The sequence below is a fragment of the Sprattus sprattus genome (genome assembly GCF_963457725.1).
Source record: "Sprattus sprattus genome assembly, chromosome: 18".
In the NCBI taxonomy this organism is placed as follows: domain Eukaryota; kingdom Metazoa; phylum Chordata; class Actinopteri; order Clupeiformes; family Clupeidae; genus Sprattus; species Sprattus sprattus.
In genome coordinates, this window is record NC_137916.1 from 24,235,148 (window position 1) to 24,258,454 (window position 23,307).

The window sequence follows — 23,307 nt, forward strand, 5'->3', positions numbered from 1 at the left end:
CGAAGCCATGGACTTCTACATCAACTTGAAGGTGAATTTCAGAGGAAATGCGAAGAATTTCCTTCTGTCCGGCTCGGAAACGAAGAGCTGGGAGTCAATGGAGGCCATGGTAAGCCGAAATACATGGTGGTGGTAACAAACCTTCACCTTGGCATTCACGCGGCCTATATTTTAAGATAATCCAATGACATGCCTATGGTTGTTTTTTTGGCTAATATGAAAGACTACCCTTTAGGAACTGTTGTTCCGTTTTAAAACAGACTGTTTCATAATTCCACAACGCCAACGTCTGTTTGTTTTGTGACATCCATTTTACATACTCTCAGTCGACAGAGAATCGCACCTGCAACATCATCAGGTTTTCCATGTCACCTCTACGTTTCTACTGAGATGTTATGATTGGGTGAAATTAATGCTCGTAACACTCTTGATCGCGAAAAACAGGCCACGGATCAATTGCTACGAATATTGTAATCCATGTTGTCTCGCGTGTTCTGATGTTCTCGTTCTCCGTGTAGTCTACGCTATCTGTAAAAATGACTTCAGATGAACAGACCCCAGGTTGATCTCTGTTAGCCCAATGTAGATTCTAGTGTGGAAGACCTTGCATGCTACCATCCAATATGTTTTGTTCCCATGGCATCCATCCCATCCATTTGAACATTTACATCAAACAGATGTAGGATACTTTTGTGTGGATGGGTCAAAGCTTGGGTGGTACTATGCACTTCCATTCAGTCAACCAGCTCATGGTATTTTGTATCTACAGATAGTAGTCCAGTGAAGTATAAACGTAACCAGCACCCATGCTTCATGATAGTGTCATGAAAATTACACAACAGGTGTATCACAGTACAGAGGTGTATCCGTCTCCCTCTTCATGACGCTGTAAAAATATGTATGGTCTACCAGTTGCTCATAAGAAATGTAAGTAGACCTATACTTTATCATCGGGTCATAGCCAACATTTAGCCTAATTGGGACTCAATCAACTCAATTTTACCCAAAGGGAAATCGTGCCAGTGATGAAGTCAGTGTTAATACTCTGCATCATCTTACGCTTCCTAATTCCCTGGCAGGTTCAGACACTGCGTCAGTCTCTGAGTCACTGAGTTCATTCTGATTGAGGCCACATCCATTGATTTACTGTCTCTCTGCCACAGAAATGGCTGCTCACTTTCAGCCAAGTGCTGATTGTACTTTGCATGGAGGTTACTAACCACTAAATTCAAAAAGAAAATTAACAAGAATGAGCGCAGCAATATTAAACACCCAGAATTTCTGTTTTTGGATATTTCTAATCTTATGATTAATTTATTGTTAAAAGTATACAATGTTTTTTAAATGTAAAACAGGTTTCAAGGTTTTGCTGTATGTACTGGGAACGGTGAATGGTACTGTTTTTAGTCAAATCTAATTTTTGTTAGGATACTAGGTGTTCACCAAATCTGGGCTATAGAATTGTGTATAGTTATTCAATAAACATTCATCAAAACATAAAAACACTTAAGGGAAACCAGTCAGTGGTAATAAATCAAAATGAACTTCAAAATCTGAGATTGGATTAGATCAGAGAAGATATTATTACTTTTTCTCGATGTTACGATCATGCAGATTAATTATGCAGTTTTTCTGGCGAACAGGTGAAAAGGTCCTTTGGCTTGTGCAATCTGCAGGTGACGTACTATGATGACGAAAACGAAGAGGTGAGATTTGCATTTAAAGTCGTTACTACTGTCCGTGCTATTACTACTGTCAATTAGTTGTAAGCGTTTTTATATTACAATACAAACTAATCCTCTGTTTGTTTCCCAGGTCTCCATAAACAGTCAATGTGAGTGTTCTTGCAATTTATATGCAAAATCAGACTTCATAAGCTTACAATATTAATGAATTTATGTATTTTATATGTAGTAAATAACCTATAATTGATTAATACATCTTTTCACTTTACTGTCTGTTTTCAGTGGAGTACGAGGAAGCTCTAAAGGTGACTGACTGCATTTTATTATTATTATTATTATTATTATTATTTAACTACATGTATAACATGTACGTTACGTGTATTAAAGGTGACTCACTTACATATTACATTTCCATGTCGAAGTACGTGTCAGAACTGTATCCCAGGTAACAACCCTCCCTGTAAATTACACCTAATCTCTTCCGTCAACATTTCCTTTCTGCAGAGTGCAGCTCGGCAGGGCAACCGACTGCAGATGAACGTGTATGAGACCAGGGGCCCGGGCGCCAGGGCCCCAGCTCTTGGCTCCTCCAAGCCCAGCAGCGCCACGGAACCGAAGAAGGGCTTCCGCCCTCCCCAGCACTGCCCAGCTCTGGCCCAGTCTACCCTGCACTGCCCAGCTCTGGCTCAGTCTACCCAGCACTGCCCAGTTCTGGCTCAGGTGGTCAGCCGCAAAGTCCAAGCTGCCATACCTGAGCAAAGCATGGTAAGACTCGGATTATGCGTATTTCCGTCATCTAATGCTCTTCTTGGGATACTGAAACTTTAAATATTCCTCTATGACTGGTCATAGGGGAAATAATTGTGGTAGTATAAATGCATTAGTGACATACATTTAATTGTTTAAGCGCTTTATAAAATCATTTCAATTGAATTGAATCAACATTGTTAAAATGAAGTTTAAGTTAGAGTGTCGAAAGAAGAAGTATTCGAAATTAACGAATGTACAGTAAAACATGATCAGTGAATGAATGAAATTGATGCATTGTTTTAATGGATCAGTGGAGCTGGCTGATGTTTTGTTTGTTGTAGTTCACCGTTTGATGTTTCATAGGTGATCATGAAGGAGCTGAAGGGCACCAAAGAGGAAGATAAGACTCCGCCGGCGTGGTTTACTTCTTACATGGAGAAGGTGAGAAATCCTAGAGAGACCATCACAACTACAAAATGTCAGAGGCAGAATGGGCCCCATGCATTTTTTTAGTCCTGGCGTTTAAACTCATGATAACCTCGGGCAAACCATCAGACAAACTGTTCAATTTTGTGTTTTCCATACACAAAGAATTCAACCCCGGAGAATTCTCATACCAGTGTGAGAATAGGAGAGAGTGTGCAGCTGATTTTAGCTCGGTGTGTTAATGGCTGCCTCGTTTGTTCTGTATGTAACAGTGGATCTATTATCCTTAGATCATTGGCACCGTTGTAACTTCGTTGTGTTGTGCATTTCGAAAACAAGATGGATCAGCATGAACACAGTCAATATATTGATAGTCAAAGAACCAATCACCAATTCATCACCAATTCATCACCAATTCACCACCAATTCACCCGTCCCTATGCCTCTCTCCCAGTTCAAGGACCAGGTGGTGAGGGAGGCGGTGGAGAAGATCTGCCGCGAGTTCTCTGGCCAGTGCTGCATCCACAAGCCAGTGGGCGCAGAGGCCCAGGTCCCGGAGGTCACCTCCTCCACCCTGCCCGGCGCGCCCAGCTCAGCCCCTGCCTGCAGCAGCTGCCGCGGGCAGACCCCTGGGGGGGGATACCAGTGCAGGTGAGAGCAGACTGGGGCTAGATTGACTGGGGATAGACCGCCATAAAATGTGGTCAGGGTTGTGTGCTTGATAGTTTTTATCCATTCATTTTGTACTAAACATACCAAATATATATCAAAGTATGGCGAAGTTAGAGTTGTTCAAATATTGACCCAATTATTTGCATTGCTCTGTATTGAAATGTAATAATCCACAGCTGGTTAAATCACACAGAATACTTATATGTGTAAAGGTCTCTGTAAAAAGAATGCTACACTAAAATACTGTTTATAACTTCCTTGCATTGAAATGAGCTCTGAATTAAAAGTATGTTAATTAATGTGTACAGAGAGAAGGCCTGTGTGTTGTGAAATCTGAACACAGTGACAGTAGTAATTAAAAGGACCATTGCAAAGACATGACAAATGACAAAAAAAAAGAACAAAGGGGGATGTATTTTTTGAGGATGACAAGGAGTCATTAAACTAAGTGATTAAAAAGCCAAATGGAGGCAGATAAAATAGATGGTGTGGTGTGACACATGACGCCTTTGAAAGCATATCTATTGGCATTATTAACAGAGATGCCATTTAAGCAAAAACGACTTTATTTTGCCATATTATTGTTGCCTTTCATATTATTTGCCTGGTTAATTGTTGCTTAAACAGGACAAAACTGAAAGTAATATCTTTTTTGTCAAGAAAAAGAAACTCTCTCACTTCCACAGAATATGCTAACTCTCAGTTTATCAGAAAGGGCGTCTTGTTTTTGTTTTGTTTATGGAATTTGTGTCTGACAGACACTGGGAAGCTGTGCTGTCTCTCTGTCCCTAGTGTGTGTACCTCCTGTACCCTGTGTGAGCCATGCAGTTTCTCTCACGACCCCAGCCACAGCCTCGTCAGGGCCAGAACCCCCCTCTCCATCCCAGAACACGGATCCCCTGCCCCGGACCACAGCAGGTACTGACTAGCTTCTGGTTCTTCAAAAAGTCTTCATATATATACTATATATACACAAAAATAAAAAAACTGGACCCTGATCTGGGCTATATATATATAGAATTTATATCCAGATATGTATACTATACAGTGTGTATACATATACAGTGTGTGTGTGTGTGTGTATATATATATATATATATATATATATATATATATATATATATATATATATATATATATATATATATATATATCGTATACACACTGTATAGTATACATATCTGGATATAAATTCTAGATACAGCATGAGACTAAAGAAGCAGTTTTCCAGATCAGGGTCCAGTTTGTTTCAGTTGGCTCTGTTGTGTAGGAGGTGGCTGCTGTAAGAAAAAGATCATTTAGAATCTGAAATTGAGAAATTGTGTACCATTGTACACCACTACACAGTGCCTAGGTGATGGATCCATGCCAATGGATGGTGACGTTTTAGTATGCTACATATAGTATGCTATAACTGTGCTATTAGTGTGCTACTAGTGTGCTACTTGTATGCTATTAGTGTGCTATTGTATGCTACTTGTATGCTACTTGTACGCTACTTGTGTATACTACTAGTTTGCCATTAGTCTTTACTCTCCAATTTCACTGGTATTCATTTGGTTGTTACTCATTTGGTTAGTAATGGTATCTGTTTTCATCTGATGGTCTTCTGATGGTCATCTGATGGTGTGGGAGTTCTTCCCAGAAAGTACCCTGCTCAGCTCACTATAGTCAGAAAGGCCACTCCGGCAAGGTTACTTGACCCACGCAGTGACATATCACTGACATGACGTGCAAATGAGCGTAGAAAACCAATCGCGCAAATGTCACCAATCCAAATGTTTTGTGTGCAGGCGGCCTGTGCCGCCCCCTGGCAAGATGCCACCCTGGGCAGCCGCCCACGTCACCCAAACCTAGATCCGCCACTGGCGCAGTAGGCAAGCAGGACGTGAATCCTCTTAGGTACTCACTGTCATAAATAAGGGATGCTGCATCAGGATAACACATCATATTGGCCTCTTTAATGCTGTACCACCTAGTCCTCTGTCATTCGGCTGATAAGATTTTGTCATTCTTCTTAACTTCTTAACTAGTTAGTCGGGGAGGATGGCAATTTCATATTTTTAAAAAGGGCAACAATGATAGTGACGTTGAGTCGGTGATCTTCTATGTACAGTATGTCCTGTATATTATCTTTACCTTCTATGGTTTAGATGTGTCTCAGCTGTAGGAACACATGCACTTGATTCAGAAGGTGTAAAATACAACTGGTAAAAATCCAGTGGGTTGTTTACCCCGTGAACTCCAAGGCAATTATCTTGGGCACTGGTGCTGTGCTTCTACAGTCAGGATCAATCAGAATGTGAGAACATTAGTGCTTACCTTAAATTTGAGTTCATACCACCAACTTTATGAGAGAAAAAAAAAAAAAAAACCTAGCTCCAGCCTCAACATTCCTCAGGACTGAAGTACTCGTCAAAGCTTACAGAAATTCTTGCGATGCCTGCCCTAATCAATACTTCTGCACATCTGGGGAATATAACAGTTTGGATGAGATGTTGGATGTTGGCTCAAACTATCAGTAGTAGCAGCCCTTTATTGACTTTTGAAAGAATCAACCTGCTTCTGTTTCATAGAAGTACTGATCCAAGCCGTGTGCGACACCCTAAACCTTCCTCACACACACCACCGTGTCACTCTGTGCTCCGTGTAGGTTCTACCGCCGGGGGGACCGGAGTTTCCGCAAGGCGGAGAAGCAGCGCCTGAAGGCGGAGAAGCGGCAGCTGAAGGCGGAGGTGAAGGAGATCAGGAAGCAGCTGAGGATGGAGAGGCGGGGCATCCAATGGAGCGCAGCGGGCGACGGAAGCTCCTCCCCCGTCCTGCTTCAGCCCAGGGCCACCCAAGTCAACAGCCCCGAGTGAGACCTGACACTGTGTTAAATTAGTTTTTCATATACCGTTTCTATCCTTATTGAGTTGAGTGGTGCAGTTGTACTCAATATATGCACAAAATGAACCTTTTTACAGTATATGGCAAGTATAAACAATGCATCTTTGAGTGAAAATAATCAATTGAACTCAATTAGAATTATTACAGTTCCATTCTAAATCTAAATCTAAAGGAGTCAAGAGAATTTGTATGGAGGGCATATAGCCTATAGCCTGCACTCTTCACCGTCAGTATAAATCACTGCTTTTATGATATTTATTATTTTAATCATGTAGCATTTTCCCTATGATTTTAAGGAGACACGAGGGGTGATTACTGCTGTTCTGTTAAAGCCCTTTCCTATGTGTTTCTGGGGATACAGGCGGCCGAAGCGCCCATGTCCTCTGGCAGTACCCGCCATGACGGCTTTATTTCTGGACGAGAACTTGCCAGACGGAACGCGTTTGCGCCCGGGCACCAAATTCATCAAGTACTGGAAGATGAAGAACACTGGGAGGGTGTGCTGGAACACTGATACCAAGGTAGCAAAGCAACTCACGCGCACACACAGACTCGTGTACACACAAATGCACACACACACACACCCACACACGCACACAAACATACACAAATAAACACATAAACTATCTTTTTTTTCCCCTCTCGCTCTCTCTCTCTCTCTCTTCCTGTCTCTCCCCCAGTTGAAGTTCATGTGGGGGAACCTGGCGGTGGGTTCGGGGGACCGCTGGCGTGAGGTGCCCGTCCCGGCGCTGCACCCAGGTCAGGTGGGCGTGGTGAGCGTGGCGCTGTGCACTCCCGCGCTGGAGGGCTCCTACACGTCTCACTGGCGCCTGGCACACGCCAGCGAGCAGTTCGGCCCCCGCGTGTGGTGCAGCATCGTGGTGGACCCCCTCGCCCCCACCGCCGTGTCCGTGGACGGCCTGCTCGTGTCCCCCTGCGTCACCCCACTGGTGAGTGGAACACCATGCTCTCATTCCACAGCAACCAGGGATCATTTTGGATCACCTTCGACAATTATTACACCACACTGCAAACTGAAGGGCCAAACTAACATTCATCCCCAGGAATGGATTTGAATGGTCTGTCAGGAGCTTTGCCTTCAGGCATTCTATGCTAAATCCATACACACACAATCAAGTGAGAGACACCACAAATCCAAATCCAAATAAGATACCTTTGATAAACAGGCCTTACTGGGATAAGTACCTTACCCAGTAAGGCCTGTTCATCACAGGTATCTTACTTTGGTCCAGTAGGGGTTGGGGATGGAGTTTCCATACAAGATAGTTGGGGCTGTATATGTTGTATGAGATGTAAATGAAGCCATGTGATATCGATCCAATATTTGGAGGGATGGGATTTGTGGTGTCTCTCACCTAATTGTGTGTGTATGGATTTAGCATTGAATTCCTGAAGTCAAAGCTTCTGACAGACCATTCAAATCCATACCTGGGGATGATTGTTAGTTTGGCCCTTCAGTTTGCAGTGTGGTGTAATAATGTTTAATAACATGTCGAAGGTAGTACCCTCAGCGTCCTAACATAATTATACCCACATCGTTTAAAATGTTCCATTGTTAAATTGCATGCTGTGTGCACCTCTGTGTCCTCTACAGCAGGATAAAGCGGCCCGCTCTCCAGACAAGGGAGGCAAAGGCTGCTCTGGCCCCAGGGTGCTCATGTCTGTGGAGCAGGACTCAGACCGGGAGTTCTACATCCCCTCCGTGGACCTGCTCACAGCTCAGGTAGAGACCCCCCCCGTCCCCCCACAGGGTCCTGACCTTGCCTGTGCTCCTGTAGAGTCCCCCCCCACTCCCACCCCCACTGGGTCCTGACCTTGCCTGTGCTACGGTAGAGTCCCCCCCCCCCCCCCCCACAGGGTCATGTCCTGGCCTGTGCTCTGCCTAGGTCTTTAATGTAATGTCAGACTGCATGCGGCTGCATTAAATATTGCAGTTGTTTGTCACACATTGTCATATAATGATCTGTGGTTCAGTTACCTCATATTTATCGATAGCATATTGGATCAATAACATAGATATGACATTGATATGCTTCTTCACTTGTTTTTTAATTCTCTGTTTTTCATCTAGGACCTACTGTCTTTTGAACTTCTGGATATAAACATAGTCCAGGAACTGGAGAGTGTGCCCAACAACACTCCAGCAGGTACGGCTGACAAACATCTCAAGCTTGTCAGGTCCCACAGCTTATTTGTATATCAATGATTTTTTTTTTTTTATAATAGCCCCCCCACACACACACAATCATCAACGTTTACCTGATATATGACGGCAAACTCACTACAGCTCATCTTAATGTACTGAATATATATCTCCTGTGCAGACAATGCCCCCCCATACACAATCATCAACGTTGACCTGATATATGACGGCAAACTCACTACAGCTCATCTTAATGTACTCAATATATATATATATATATATCTCCTATGCAGATATGACCCCCTGTATGTCACCCCTGCCCCATGAGGGCCCCCTACAAGAGAAACCCTCCCTGGCTCTCATCCAGGAAGAGGCAGAGGCCCAAGGAGTGAAAAGCATTCTGGGTAAAGGCATTAAAACAGTTAGGGTCGGATGCCAAGTGGCGAGGTGCTGATGAACTGGTACAGTTTGTCTGGGGGTACCACAGCACTGACAGTGACAGCGAGAGCAGTTTGGATTATGGAATTTTTTATAAATGTAATGATCGCATTTACATTGTAGTAGAATCATTTCATGTGTGGAAGAATTTGACTATGAACTCCTACCTGTAACACTCAAATGTGCCAGAGTTCTTCATGGTGAAATGCATGAAGTACTGTGGAGACGCAGATTCAGACGCAGACGCAGACGCAGATTCAGACGCAGACGCAGACGCAGACTCAGACGCAGACGCAGACGCAGACGCAGACGCAGAGCAGACGCAGAGCAGACGCAGACGCAGACGCAGCTCAGTAACCCGTCGCATTTCTCTCCGTCCCCAGACGTGGCCCAGGCACCGGAGCTGAACCTCGTCCCTGCTCAGGAGGAGGGTGAGGAGGAGGACATCAGCGGGCCGCAATTCGTCTGTGAGACGGTCATCCGCTCTCTCACGCTGGAGGAGGCCCCGGACCGCAGCCGCCTCTGCTCCAGCGTCCCCAGCAAACGTACGCACACCACAGGGTCAACCACCCTGTCAACGCCTCTCTGTTTGCTTGCTAGTTATGCCCCAGGGTCCCCAGCAAACGTACGCACACCACAGGGGACTCCCTGTCAACCCCTCTTTGTTTGCTAGTTACTGTCGGCCGTGGAGGTCTGGAGCACTGCTTTCACCACGTGCCTCATAGTAGTGTTACCTGGAAGATACTCCCTGGTAGCCAGTCTCAACTACATAATCATTAATACCTTCAAAATAACTTTTATATCCATATGACTATTGCTATCGTGAAGTAATGTGAAGGAAGCTAAAGACACCCTTTTATAGTCAGTGCAGAAGAGTAGGTAAAGAGCAGTTTTGTGTCTTAGTTGGGAAGGATGTTTATCGTGAGACTTATGTCTGTAGGCTCTGTAGGTGCATTGTAGTGGCACAACAGATTATTTCCTCTCTTTGGAGCACTGTGGGATGGCATTTGAAATGCTTGAACTGTTCTCACGCTTACCTGGTTTTCCTGGTTCTCTGTGGCCCCTCTTAGTAGTCCGTCCGGCAGTGCAGGGCTCGGCCTCCCTTGGTGAGAGGAGAGTGCAGAAAGTTCCAGCAGCTGTGGTGATCGTGACTCCCGCTCCTCTCCCATTGCAAACAGTGCAGCCCAAAGCAGGTGAATAACAAACACACACACACAAACACTAGACACACACACACATTAGGGCTGGGCGATTTTTCGATTTCGATTTTAATCGCGATGTAATTTTTTTCTACGGTTTTAAATGAGACGTTCGATTAGACGGCGCCTTCAAAAAAAAAAAAAAAAAATCAATGTTTTCACAGACCCGCGAATACAGCGCCGCACGTAGCCATGGGCGTCGCGACAATGTAATTTGGGGGGGACAAGACCCCCTCACTTTTCAAAACAAGTCGTTTCGACCCCCCCACTTTTGCAGTCAAAATAGTGCGTGCGTGACTGCTGGTCTACTAGTCCATTATTCTTTCCATTGCTTCACAATTAAATCCGTTCCACTTTATCAGTGGGGAATACCCACAGCAATATAAATCCACTCCGCGTTTTCCTGGTGTACTACGCAGCCTCATCACGCACGCAGATTCAACTGTCATTAATGTTCATTCATTCTCTGATTTGATCGGAGCGTTGCGCTAGAAGCAGACCACAGAAATGGACATACGGATTTTTTTTTCGAAGAAGAGGAAAGTAAGTCAGAGTTGCCCAAGTTTTACCTGTAGTGGACAATTAAGGACCACCCAATGGACATTATCTGGCTATAATCGTATTGTTATTGCCATAACAACCGTGAGCTAAATCTGGCGTTAACGTTAGCTAGCTAATGGCAGTTTTTCTAACGACAGCAGCGACTAAACACACACTCACCAAAGAAGATTTTTTTTTTTTTAATGTGTCACTCACTAGTATACCTCTCTTTGACTCACACACGAAAGATGATGTCAATGCCACAAATAAAATGAACATTGGTGTGCTGAGCATGCTGTCAAGCTTTGCCATGTATGAAAACTATTTCCCCTACGTTAACCGTTTACTTCTGGCAGCTTCCATCCTTAAAGACTATGGGTTTCAATACACATTTGGCCATTTCTGACCTGAACAGTCATACTTTAATGAGGTGGTCAGTTTGAATGTAGCCAACATAATTATCAGGCTACCAAACTTATATCAATTGTGAATTTGATATGCTGATAACATGATTTACATCTCAGAGAAAAACATGGTAAAATGCACCAGAATGCGGGAAATTGCATGTACGTTTTTCAAAAAATTTTGGGGTGATTTTGTTCATATCGTGATATAAAATCGAAATCGAAAATTTTGGGGGGGAAAAATCGAAATATAACTTTTTCCCATATCGCCCAGCCCTAACACACATACACACACACCACACCCCCCTACCTTAAATGCTATAACAACCTATAACAGTCCATTGCACTAGCGACTATGTAAAGCGATTCAGGCCTCCTGCTGTGCTTGATAAATAACCTTTTTTAATTATAATTTCATCAGGAGGCGGTTGGCTGTGAGATGACACAGACCAATAGCTCTATTGCTTTAGTATTTATGCATGTGTCGGGTCAATCCAATTACATTTAGTTTTTTTTGTAACATACTGCTTCACAGTGAATTGCCACCAACTGGTCAAGGCTATTCAGAGTTGCATTTGGTCTGTGGTTTGATTGATGAGTTTCACTCTTACTGTTTGCTCACAATCAGCTGACGGTCAGGAGTCAGACATCCAGAGCATCTCAGTCGTCCCTGGCCACGAGGAACAGAGGGAGGAGAGGGAGGTTGACAAGAGGAAGAGTAAAGAAGAGGAAGAAATAGAAGGGGGGAAGGAGCTCAGAGACACAGAAGAGGGCAAGGAGTCACGATCACGGACGTCTTCAGCGTCGTCAGAGGACTACATCATCATCCTGCCCGACTGCTTTGACACCAGTCGGCCACTAGGGGAGTCCATGTACAGCTCGGCGTTATCCCAGCCCGGAGACAGCCTGGAGAGCCTAGGGGACGCCGGCCGAGTCACTCCGGAAGGGGAGCACAGCGAGGCGGAAGAGGCCGCAGCATGCCTTGGGACTAGCATCAGCGCTAATGTCGCCGCCAATGCTAACGATATGCTGTGCACCTCCCAGACTCTGGATGCGGTTCCACTCACCCCAGTAGTGGTGACGGCCCCTCAGCCCTCTATCTCTGCCAGGTAAGAGCTGAGCACAGCCCCATACAACTTACACAGTCAGTCATTTATATGACATTTTCTATCAATTATACAACACATTTTGTTCAATTAGCTGCCATACCGTTGACAAGTTTACTAAACATCACAGACCTTTACTCAACATGGATGTTTTCCCTGTTACCTGAGTCTGGTCAGAGAAAGAGAGTGAGGAGATGTGTAGAGCAAGGAACAGGGGAAAATGTGTTCATTTGAATGTGTACATTCGTGTTTGTTTCACATTTTCACAACTGAATTGATATCCTGTAGTGTACCCTGTTTTGGGGATTGAAGTTGATACTTGTAGTAATAATGATGAAGTTGCGTGGTGTTTACTTATGGTTGTAGCTCAGAGAATCAGGACCAGCGTGAGACGCAGGGTCTGGATGTGAATGAACTCCACCAGTCAGAAGACCAAGAAACTGGTAAGAGTAGATCCCTAAAAACACAACCACATACACGTGCACACACTGCTCTATCTTGCTCCTCTGAGTCAGGAGCAAAACACACACGCACACACACACACACACACACACACACACATACACACAGACACAGTTGCTTTCTTTCAGTCACAAACTAAAAACGTTCTGTGTTGTAGTTTCTGATGTGGTCCAAACTCAGCCAGGTAGCCCTTCCACCCCCAAGACCAGAGACTCGGAGACACAGGACCTCAGGTAGAACATGGACACCTCTTGAATGCAGCTCACCTGAAGAGCTGGAAAAGAGATTTTCAGCCTTTCAATACTATGTTATGTCTCCAATAGGATCAGTCTTTCTGTAACTCCTTCAGTGCAAAATTCAGCTCAGATATTCACCTCGTCTCCTCAATGCCTTGATGTCACTCCATTTCTATCTCTCTCCTGTCAATTGTCACTCCATTTCTCTCTCTCTCTTGTCCCTCTCTCATTTCTCTCTCTCATGTCACTCCATTTCTCTCTCTCTCTCTCTTGTCACTTCATTTCTCTCTCTCTCTCATGTCAATCTCTCATTTCTCTTCCTCTCTTGTCAATCTCTCATTTCTCTCTCTCTCTTGTCCCTCTCTCATTTCTCTCTCTCTCATGTCCCTCTCTCATTTCTCTCTGTTGTTATCCTTCTCTCACAGTTCTCAGGGCATTACAGGTGGGCTGGTGAAGGGTGCCCTCTCGGTGGCAGCGTCTGCCTATAAGGCTCTCTTCACTGGGCAGCATGGCCAAGACCCGGTCAGTACCCCCCTACCCCACTCCTCCACCCACCCTCCATCCTCCCCACCCCTACCCCACCCCTACACCCACCCTCCGTCCTCCCAACCCCTACCCCACCACTCCACCCAACCTCCATCCTCCCCAACCCTACCCCACTCCTCCACCCACCCTACATCTTCCACTTTCCACAGAAGGAACCAGGAACCATATAGATTGCTTTAAGTACAGTCCTGTGAAATGAGAACCACTCTCTTCTAAGGAGTTACCAGAAAAACCTGTTCTTGAAGGAATCCAAGAAACGTAATGCTTGTGCACGTAGAGTGTGGGTAGTGTAATTGGTATGAGGTTGGATACTACGATTACATTCACAGCAGGAGGATGTTATTTATGTAATGTGTGGAAAAGTGGGGACTCAGCAGTTCAACACATTGAGGGCAGAAGGTCAGGAAAGAGGATACACCATTTATGATGGAGCAGAGTCCCCGGACGAAGGGATTTGTTCTACTGAGATTTGAGAGTTGTCCTAGCATGCAAGTTTATTTTGAATACAAATATTAAGAAATGTTTCGGTTGCTACTCCTTCACCTCAATAACCTAAGATATATAGAAGTCATGCTGCATCTGCAGATCCCTCCTCAGCAGCATTCACCAACGCATATGTTTTTGCCACTTCCTTTAGCCTCCAGAGGACACGGCGACGCAGGATGCCATGATGGCCGTCCTGGTGGAGATGGGCTTCGGGGACCGGCCGCTGAACCAGCGGCTGCTGCAGAAACATAACGGCAATCTTTTGGACGTCGTCAACGAGCTGGTGCAGATGACCGACAACGACTGGTTTTCCGCCAGATACTGAGGCGAACGGATCTCTCAGTCTCTCGATCTTTCTCTGTCATTCCACCACTTCAAAATTCTTCATCTTCTGATTTCTCTCACACAAACAATTTTGATCTCCTTGTCTCAGTGCTACAGGTAATGCTCTGACTGTGAATTAATGAGACATTCCAATATGAGGACACAAAATGACTTCGCTGGTTGAGAATACAGGCGGTCTTGTCTAGAGGCTCTTTTTTTTTGACAGGCAGCCATATCTTAAGTAGGTAGTAAGTATTTATAATCCCATCATAGGCAAGTAAATTGGTTTTCTAAAAGTGGGTAGCAAAATATATTAGAAATAATACAGTGCTCTTGGCAGGCAGTACTTTTTGATTGATAGTAGCATTACAGTAGTAATAATGAGATATAAGTGTCTATGAAACCTATGTCCATTCTTCCCTGTAAAACGATGGGCAGGCAGTTTGAGAGCAGGTATGCCTAGTAGGTCCTCACCTTGTAGCCATAATGAAAGCAGCTTTGTTCCTGTTGGACACTAGTATTCCAAAATGTCTTCTACCGCATTTTTAAGTTATGTCCACTGGGTAAAGAAATACTGGATTCAATTTCAAGTGTTCTGCATTTAAAGACAAACAGAGAAGAGTGACAGGGTTTGAAAATCATTTTTTATCAAATGCTTGCATGATCATCAGTATAGGTATAATATGCTGCAGTTTTTGATTGGTCTATTAGATATAAAGGTTATGTAGACAAGACATATGGTGTCCTAATGTCTGGATATATCATGTTCATCAATAACATAGTAACTTCATGCCATGACACAGTAGCCTGCATTTCCTCATAAAAATGTTCACACTCATATCGCCGTAGAAACGGTCAAGGAAAGGTCACTTATCAAGGAAAACATTCCCATGCTTTTGTATGATTTAGTGTCATTGCCTACAAACGGTGTGGGTGTTCCCTTCTAACTGAGATTGTACTGAAAGAGTATGTTTGTAGATTCACCCTGAAAGAGGTTATTTGCACCCCTGTAATGTGAGATAATCAGTAACTTGTATTTTAATTGAGGGACCCGTGGTTACAGGGCAAAGAGTCTTGAAAAGAAGGTTTGCACAGTGATATGTTGGGGAAAGTTGAAGGGAATGGGAACAGAGGATATATTTATATTTAGATATCCCAAATCAACTGCTTTTGTTTGCTTTTACCTGAACCAAATTTAAAGTATCATTCCAAATCTTAAAAGGATTGTGCATATTTGAGTATTAAATTATTGTTTTTCCTATGTTATGCAAAAGATACTTTTGGAAAGGAATCTTTAGGGGGGAACACTGACTTTTAAATGTGTTTCAGCAATTGCTGAAAATAACATGTAACTAAAATGATGATTTTATTTTAGAGCATCCAATGTATGAATACATTTGCACTATGCATAGGAAGATGTTCGTAATGACTGGTGATGGAAAATATTAATTGGTTGAAGAGCGTACGCTGTCAGTCACTAACTGGAATTGGTAGCAGTCACCAAACTTTAGTCAAGTCAGGTGAAAAAAAATACAATTCCAGCTGAAATGTAAATGGCTTTTGGTACTCATTGAAATGTATATGTTGGAATGGATTATCTATCTTATGGTTTCTTTCTTTTTTTGTCTTATTTTACTGTAATAGTATAACATTAAGCTATAGGTCCAGTAAGACTGGTATTTTGATTGCTATAAAATGAAGCACTTAATTAGAAGTAAGGTCCAGTGTGGCTCTTTCTCCACTTTGCTTTGAGCCATTCTAACCTGAGATAGGATTAGCTGAATTGCACCAGTCACACACACTCTCAGTCTGTGCAAAACCGCCATTCCCAATCAGAGTGTGCTGAAAAAGACTACATCATATTATACTAAGACTCTTCTTGTAGGGCCAGTTGCTAGAAATAACTGGACCTTATGGATAGACTGGACCTTAATGAATGTAGTGGATAAGCTAATTGCAACCTCCTCTGCTTAGGCAGTGAACAGATCTCTGGCTTTGTGGGCCGTGTTTTAAAGGCAGTAAAGCAGCATTCATGTGCCGTGTCAATATGTGTACCCAAACAGGCCTGTTCCTTAAGCTAGAGTCAGATAGAGTTGAATGCCCCTCTTAAGATAAGATACGTTATATTTAGTCTGTCTCAGCAGATACCATTACAGCTACCTTGTTTGGCTACTTACAGATGGTGAAATGGGAGGCTGTGTGTTTTTAAGTTTTTTTTTGTCCATCATCCCCAGATTGACGACTCATGGTCAGACCTCTGCCAGAGTTGGCCACTGGCCACTATCTGGGTCAAAGGTTATGAGACCATTGCCTCTGCAGTGGTGTGTGTGTGTGTGTGTGTGTGTGTGTGTGTGTGTGTGTGTGTGTGTGTGTGTGTGTGTGTGTGTGTGTGTGTGTGTGTGTGTGTGTGTGTGTGTGTGTGTGTGAGAGAGAGAGAGAGAACATGTGCTGAACATGTGTGATTGTGAAGAGTGTGAGGAATCTGTGTGTGTAAGCTCTAACTGTGTTATAGTCCATAAAAAAACTCATATGTTATACAGATGTGATGTGCAAACCTATCACTAATAAACATCACAATAATATTCACCTGTTCTGCTGGTTTTGATGTTTGTGTGTGTGTGTATGTGTGTGTTTCCATAGAAAGTTGTAAATGTGAATCATTATTCTGATGTACCTTATATTAGTGTGTTTCTTATAATAAGAAAAGTTTCTGGTCATTGTCCTTTCATAAAGAACTCTGAACTAGTCTAGCTTATAATAAGAAAAGTCTCTGTCAGTGTCCTTTTTATATAGAACTCTGAACTGTCTGACAGCACAAGAAAGCATTAATATTTCTGTCACATATAACCATTTTAAAACGTCATACATAGCTCTCTATGCAGATATGTCTTTTGAAATTATTATAATCTATGTTACAAACAGTTGTTGTGTACCTTGAGACACAACACAAGGCTCAACATGTTCAGTACAAAACGGACATGATATTCTGCTTTGTCCAACAGGGGGTAGTAGTGTCAAACCATTCTTGCGTAGGTTGCAGCATCCCCGTAGCTTGCATAGAGTGAAAATTACGGTCCCCTCTGGCGAAAATGCATCTCTTAATTTCATCATATTCACTTCTCCCGTTAGTCGAGTCAGCTGCAAACTACAAAGAGAAGGACAAAATTGTCCGGCTTGAAATTGTCCCCGACTGAGCCGGCTGTTCACGTTGGCAACTTAGTGCTGTTAGTCGAAGTCAGTCGAAGTCCGCCGAAGACGAAAGCAAATGCAAATGATGTTTTGCAACGTCACGTCAACCAGGAAACGCAGTCGAAATTAGCCAGAGGATACAGTACTGTCCTATCGTACATCGCATGTGACTGCCTTCCGACTTTTGTGATTGATGTGCGTGCTTTCTTCAGTATGAGATAGTAATAGTTTGCAATACATATTAATATAGTCCACTGGGTGAGTAAACAAGTCATTGTTGTTGGCATAGCCTAACTTTTTTGGCACCTAGAAATGATTTGCTTAAGAGTCATTGCTTGAGAGTGAAGAAGGAACTGGACTCAAAACCGATGTTACTTTAAGGCTAACCGATACATATGCAAGTAGGCCTTGACAGTTGATATGGACATGACGCATTTGTTTGTTTACTTACAAGTGCGACAGGACTTTAACCAGATTGTTGAGCAAACGGTTTCTAACACACTCTCGGTAGAATAATAAGCGCGTATTTGATAACGGAACCCACCGGAACGTTTTGATCGAGGAAGGTTTACAGAACAGTTAGAGTTTGCCACACCTGGGTGATAATCAAATTCTATACTATTTTTTTTTTTTACAAATTGACCTGAGCTTAACAGGTATTTGTTAGGTTTTCTGTAGGCTATGGCATGTTTAATTCATCTTTCGAGATCACCTGAGCTTACTAGTTATGTACTTTGAACCTTGGAGTAGAAACCCATAAAACACCTATAAAAGGCAGTTCAACTTATACTGCAGCATAAATCATGTTTTTACAGGTCGAATGTTCTACAGAAATGAATAGTCTGCATAATTCGCGGGCGAACTAACAGTCTAGTGAGCTTTCAGGCTTTGAATGTCAGCTTTGGTGTTAAGGATTTCTTAAGAAGACACTGTCTTCTTCTTCTGCATCTTTTGGAGGGTAGAACAGACCCTTACATTACTTTGTGTAGCTCAGTCAGTAAGTAGGCTACCCTTAATAGTGATCGTTTAGGGCTAATATCTTATTTTCACCCCAGCCAGGAATGGGGGCCTTCCCTAGTAACAGGGCTGAGGATGCTCAGGCCATTATACCACAGACGGACAGCAGACAGAGGCCAGAAGGAAAATCAACCTCAGGAGCTACAGTGAACTGCCCCACCTGCCAGGGGACAGGCCGTATCCCAAGAGGTGTGTGTGTGTGTAACATGTGTGTGGTGTAACATCTTTTTATAATGTAAAAGAGTTACATTATCTTAGAAAGATAGAAACTGATTTCTTCTTCGACTTGACCTATTGATGCTTATTGTATGTTCAGGACAAGAAAACAAATTAGTAGCAGTGATATCGTGCACAGACCATAGACTCAAGCCCAGACGCACGTGAGTGAATATCAATCTGTGTGTCTGTGTGTGTGTTTGCGTGCGTGCTTCTGGTGTGTGTGTGCGTGACAGAGACAGAGGTAATGTAAGAAACCAAAATGATCACTACTTGGTGATCAGTTACTTTATAATAATTTCATAACAGTGTAAGAACAGAAAACAGAACTCTATAATATTGTACAGACCATATTCTTACATGTTGTCATGTCTGTTTTTGAAACCCACAGGAAGCTGTATGTGTGTGTGTCAGTCGGCCTGTGCCTGCTCTTCAGCGGGCTTTTCCTCTTCTTCCTGTTCCCTCGCAGTGTGGCTCTCTCAGAGTTAGGATTGCAGTCTGCCTATGTGTTCTTCACACCTACGGCAGTTAACCTCACCATCCTCGTGCGTAATCATACAACTGTGTAAATCAAGTTCAGTGAGACCCTGGGATTTACTATTTAAGTTTTTTCCACCACAGTTAAATTGACAGCATTTTGTCAGACCAGTACAATCAAGTGAGGTTTCATAGAAGGAACATTCAATGGATCCTGAACCTCCCATAAACCACACGATTCTTTTCCAGAACTTTCCAGTATACTTTAAAGTGTTAGGCTTTGGTGTCCCATGGGTAATTAAAAAGTCTATAATTTAATGATCATATTGATAAATGTGTCACACAAATATTCTGTGGGATTTTGTTTTTGAGTATCTGTATTATGACTGAATTGCGTGAGCATGCATTTTTACATGATCTGATTGCAAATGTAGTTGAACAGGTATTGTCACTCATCACATAGTCATGACTAGGTCCTGAGATGATGCTCCCCTGCAATCTGTTGTAGAACTCCTTGAACATCAGCAATGATAACTTTGCAACGGTGGAGGCCTCAGACCTGACAGTGACGGTTTTCTATGTGGAAACAGTTGTTGGAAAGGCTCGTGCTGCCAATGTGACTACCATCCCACCACGTTCTAAGAAAAAAGTAAGTATAAGGTGTGTGTAAAGGATGGAAGAGAAAGAGAGACAGAGTGTGACTGAATAATCTATGTCTACCCCTTATGCTTAATAGCATATACAAATACATAATACATATACAAATACATAAAAAAAACTGTGTAGATACTGAACTATATTTCCCCAACTATTAACCAAGCAAAATTACTACAACTACACACCCTAACCCCACAGACATTCACACACACACACTCCCTGCATGCATGCACGCACACACACACACATACCCCCCCCCCCCCCCCCCCCCCACACACACACACACACAGACAAATACCTCATTCCCACTTATTTATTGTTATAGTACGGTGTGGGAATGTACGCTAAACATTTAAGTCTAATTGTTAATTGATCGCCTGGCATGAGACCTCACACAGACCTCTTGTGGAGGTTCGGGCTCCATAGCATCCATAACACCCTGAATGTGACTGAGTGTGAATGAAGATGTGCCGTCCAATGTTGTTGGAGAGAGAGAGACCCATTCACGCTTCATCTGGGATTGCTGCTGCTGAACGTATTACTTACTAACCCCATGGCTGCAGAATTTTTGGCAAAATCAATTTGTAAACCACGGTTAATAGTAAGGGATATTACGGTATACATAGTCATGCATTGTTAAAACGTTTTTTTTTTTAACCACAAAAGCCTTTTACCACAGCCAACATTTTTTTTTTATCCTTTTAGTCCGTATGATCCTTTCATTAAAGATGAAAGGCATCCCACAGAATGTGCTGACTCGCCACAACTCACTCTCTCTCTGCTTTCCCACAGCACTCCTTTGAGATTCGTGTCAGTCTGACCGACCCGGGGATGAAGTAAGTTGTAAAAAAGATTACATGGATAAGTCAAGATATAACAGGTCTTACCTCTGTGCCGATCTCTGTCTACACTGACTGTACTGTTTTTCAGACAGATCAATTAAATGAAATAGCATTTATATGCTGCACCAGAGGTGTATTGTAGTGATCTTAATTGCTTTTCAACTGTGCAGCTCCAAGAGATGTTTCGCCCAAACAGTGTGTTACCACAATGTGAAACAGTATCCAAAATCCGTTATTACATTTTAATACATACATCAAAATACTGTATTTTTTTTGTGACGTATAACTTATACAAGATGTATGTAAATCTTTGCAATGTTTTGGTTTGGTGGTACGGGGAGCAAGATGTTAGTTGAAAACCAGCAAGCCAGAGTGCATTTCTCATATCTAGTCATTCAAGCACTTCCATTGTTGAAATGTTGTCTGTTAAAACTCAAAAGAATTCACAGTATCAACCTGACCAAAGGTTTTATGCTACACATTTAACGTGACGCTTTTAAAGTTTAACTTTAAAAGGTGTAACACTTTTAGAGTTTTGATAGCTGAAAGGATCAAGGCAACAGCTCATTACATAAATTGTTACATCTCACCTTTTCATTTTGGTGAAGTTGAGCAGTTTTTGAGAGTTTTTTTTGTGGGATAATGTAGAACTGAAGAGATTCACTTTTAAGTTATGGTAGAATGTGCTGTCATCCCCTTTGTAAGGCTTTAATTGGTCACTGCATGGCCAAAAGTAAGTGTGCTCTCCCACTTCCCACCAAAACAAATCTATGTTTGTATTCTATACATGAAAGTGAGATTAACTCTGATATCCTTTAGACTCTTAACTCATTGCGTGTATCCTGTTTTCACAGTGATTACTGCAAGTCAGCGTTCACTGTTCATGTCCTATTTCTGAAATTACAGTAAGTGACATGGTTAATGTGGGTCTGTCTCTAATGTCCTAATGTCTCTACATTATTCAAAAATCATATATGGATGTGCATGCATGTGATTTAATGTTGTATCGTAGGATGCAGCCCACAAAACTATTTTTGTAATTTTTTGTACAATTTTGGATTATAACATTTTTGAAAAAACTAAAAGTGTTATAGTAAAAGTAAAATAGTTTAGGTAAGTTGTCCATTAACTATTATGGCATTGTCAGGCTCAGGCTAATTTTGTTCCATGAAAACTGTACTAAACTTGTTTATCTGTATTTATTTCCAGGGTGTCCATGACTGTGTACTATTTAGCCCACTATGAGCAGCTGTCCTTGGAGACCTTTCAGTACTTAGACTGTGGGGCTAACAGCACCACTCCCCATGTGTTTAATGGCAGCCAGTGAGACGTCAGACGCTAACCTTGAAGTGGTTCTACATCCTTGATTTGAACTTTGATTGAGATTTTGCTTGAAACCCAAGAGAGGCCATTGCAAGTACATTTTTTCTTTGAGCTGTTATACAGTTTTTGATTGTTGGATCCTGACTGACTGAATTGTTGCTGTGGTGAAAGCAGACCTCATATTCCGAACTAAAGGTGCCTGTCATTTCTTCCACACATCTCTTTTTAAGAGCTTTTCGTGAAAAGTCAAATCATGATATTCACGACAACGACGAAGGCCATTCGCCCCCTCAGCCTTCTTTTTAATGTTTCTAAATTGATATCAATACCATGGGTGGTTAGAGTTGTCCATTTTAGTTATACACAGGAAAAGATGTTAAATTCCTTATGCTGTTGGTTGGGGATGTCCCACCGCAGCCTCTTAGACCTCAAACTGTCACATGCAAGTACTCAGACTCAAAGTCTCAAAGTATGTCATCTTGCAACAAAAGGCTTCTTCACGTTATACAGGCTTCTTCATGTTATACAGGCTTCTCCACGTTATACAGGCTCCTTCATGTTATACAGGCTTCTCCACGTTATACAGGCTCCTTCATAGTTTACAGGCTTCTCCACGTAATACAGGTTAATTTACGTGTCCTCAAGTAATCTGTGAGTGCCTTAGCCATAACCACTGGCTCTTTCAGCAGCAGCTCTTCAGCAGCCTCGCCCAACTCCTTCAAAGCTCCTTTGAGTGGCCATCCTTGAAAACCGTGGTCCAACAAAAGCGATGGTGTTGATATATCTACAAACCCTCTAGCTCCTTTATCCACGGCTTCCCTCCAACCAGCTCCGCATGCTTTAGCTTCCTCAATCACATCTTCAGAGGGAGTCATTAACTCAATGACGCAAGCAATGCGCTCACACTCAAATTCTACACAATGTCTGGTCTCATTGCACTTATTTACATGCACTATAAATGAAGGGCCACGAGCTCTCTCAGCTTTACTGTGTACTGTTTAAGTACATGCCATATGCTTCCCCTCTCATATTAGAGAGTGCCGCAATGAATTAAGTATTGTGCTCTTTATAGCAAACCAAGTTGTTTTGTTTGTTTATTTGTTCAATGTTTGTTTGTTTCCCGTGTCAATAATAAATAAAAAGATCTATTTTTGGTGTTGTGTAACTGGATTGGGGACTGTCAATTAAGTTCACTGTCTATACAAAGATGTTGTTCTTCATTCAGTTAAAGTGTAAGTTAGACACCCGGCATTGATGTG

The 23,307-nt window shown here is 42.6% G+C and overlaps 2 protein-coding genes across 3 annotated transcripts; both read left to right on the forward strand.

Annotated features, from left to right (window-relative positions):
• Positions 1-4: 4 nt before the first annotated feature.
• nbr1b (NBR1 autophagy cargo receptor b) lies at positions 5-16,494 on the forward strand. 2 transcript variants are annotated; one of them, XM_080855977.1, is made up of 21 exons: positions 5-109; positions 1,644-1,706; positions 1,816-1,834; positions 1,968-1,990; positions 2,190-2,450; positions 2,799-2,876; positions 3,316-3,512; positions 4,326-4,451; positions 6,187-6,390; positions 6,784-6,943; positions 7,103-7,372; positions 8,038-8,166; positions 8,515-8,590; positions 8,880-8,990; positions 9,408-9,569; positions 10,095-10,217; positions 11,796-12,276; positions 12,640-12,716; positions 12,893-12,968; positions 13,397-13,493; positions 14,155-16,494. In XM_080855977.1, the coding sequence occupies exons 1-21, from the start codon at positions 8-10 to the stop codon at positions 14,326-14,328; spliced, it is 3,009 nt and encodes a 1,002-aa protein (XP_080712103.1). In that variant the 5' UTR covers positions 5-7; the 3' UTR covers positions 14,329-16,494. The 2 variants fall into 2 exon arrangements, with proteins under 2 accessions (XP_080712103.1, XP_080712104.1); XM_080855978.1 differs by lacking the exon at positions 8,880-8,990.
• Positions 16,495-17,650: 1,156 nt separating this feature from the next.
• LOC308379999 (transmembrane protein 106B-like) lies at positions 17,651-23,111 on the forward strand. The gene is made up of 8 exons (XM_080857277.1): positions 17,651-17,774; positions 18,572-18,722; positions 18,850-18,913; positions 19,141-19,294; positions 19,735-19,875; positions 20,676-20,719; positions 21,580-21,630; positions 21,935-23,111. The coding sequence occupies exons 2-8, from the start codon at positions 18,578-18,580 to the stop codon at positions 22,050-22,052; spliced, it is 717 nt and encodes a 238-aa protein (XP_080713403.1). The 5' UTR covers positions 17,651-17,774; positions 18,572-18,577; the 3' UTR covers positions 22,053-23,111.
• The last annotated feature ends 196 nt before the right edge of the window (positions 23,112-23,307 follow it).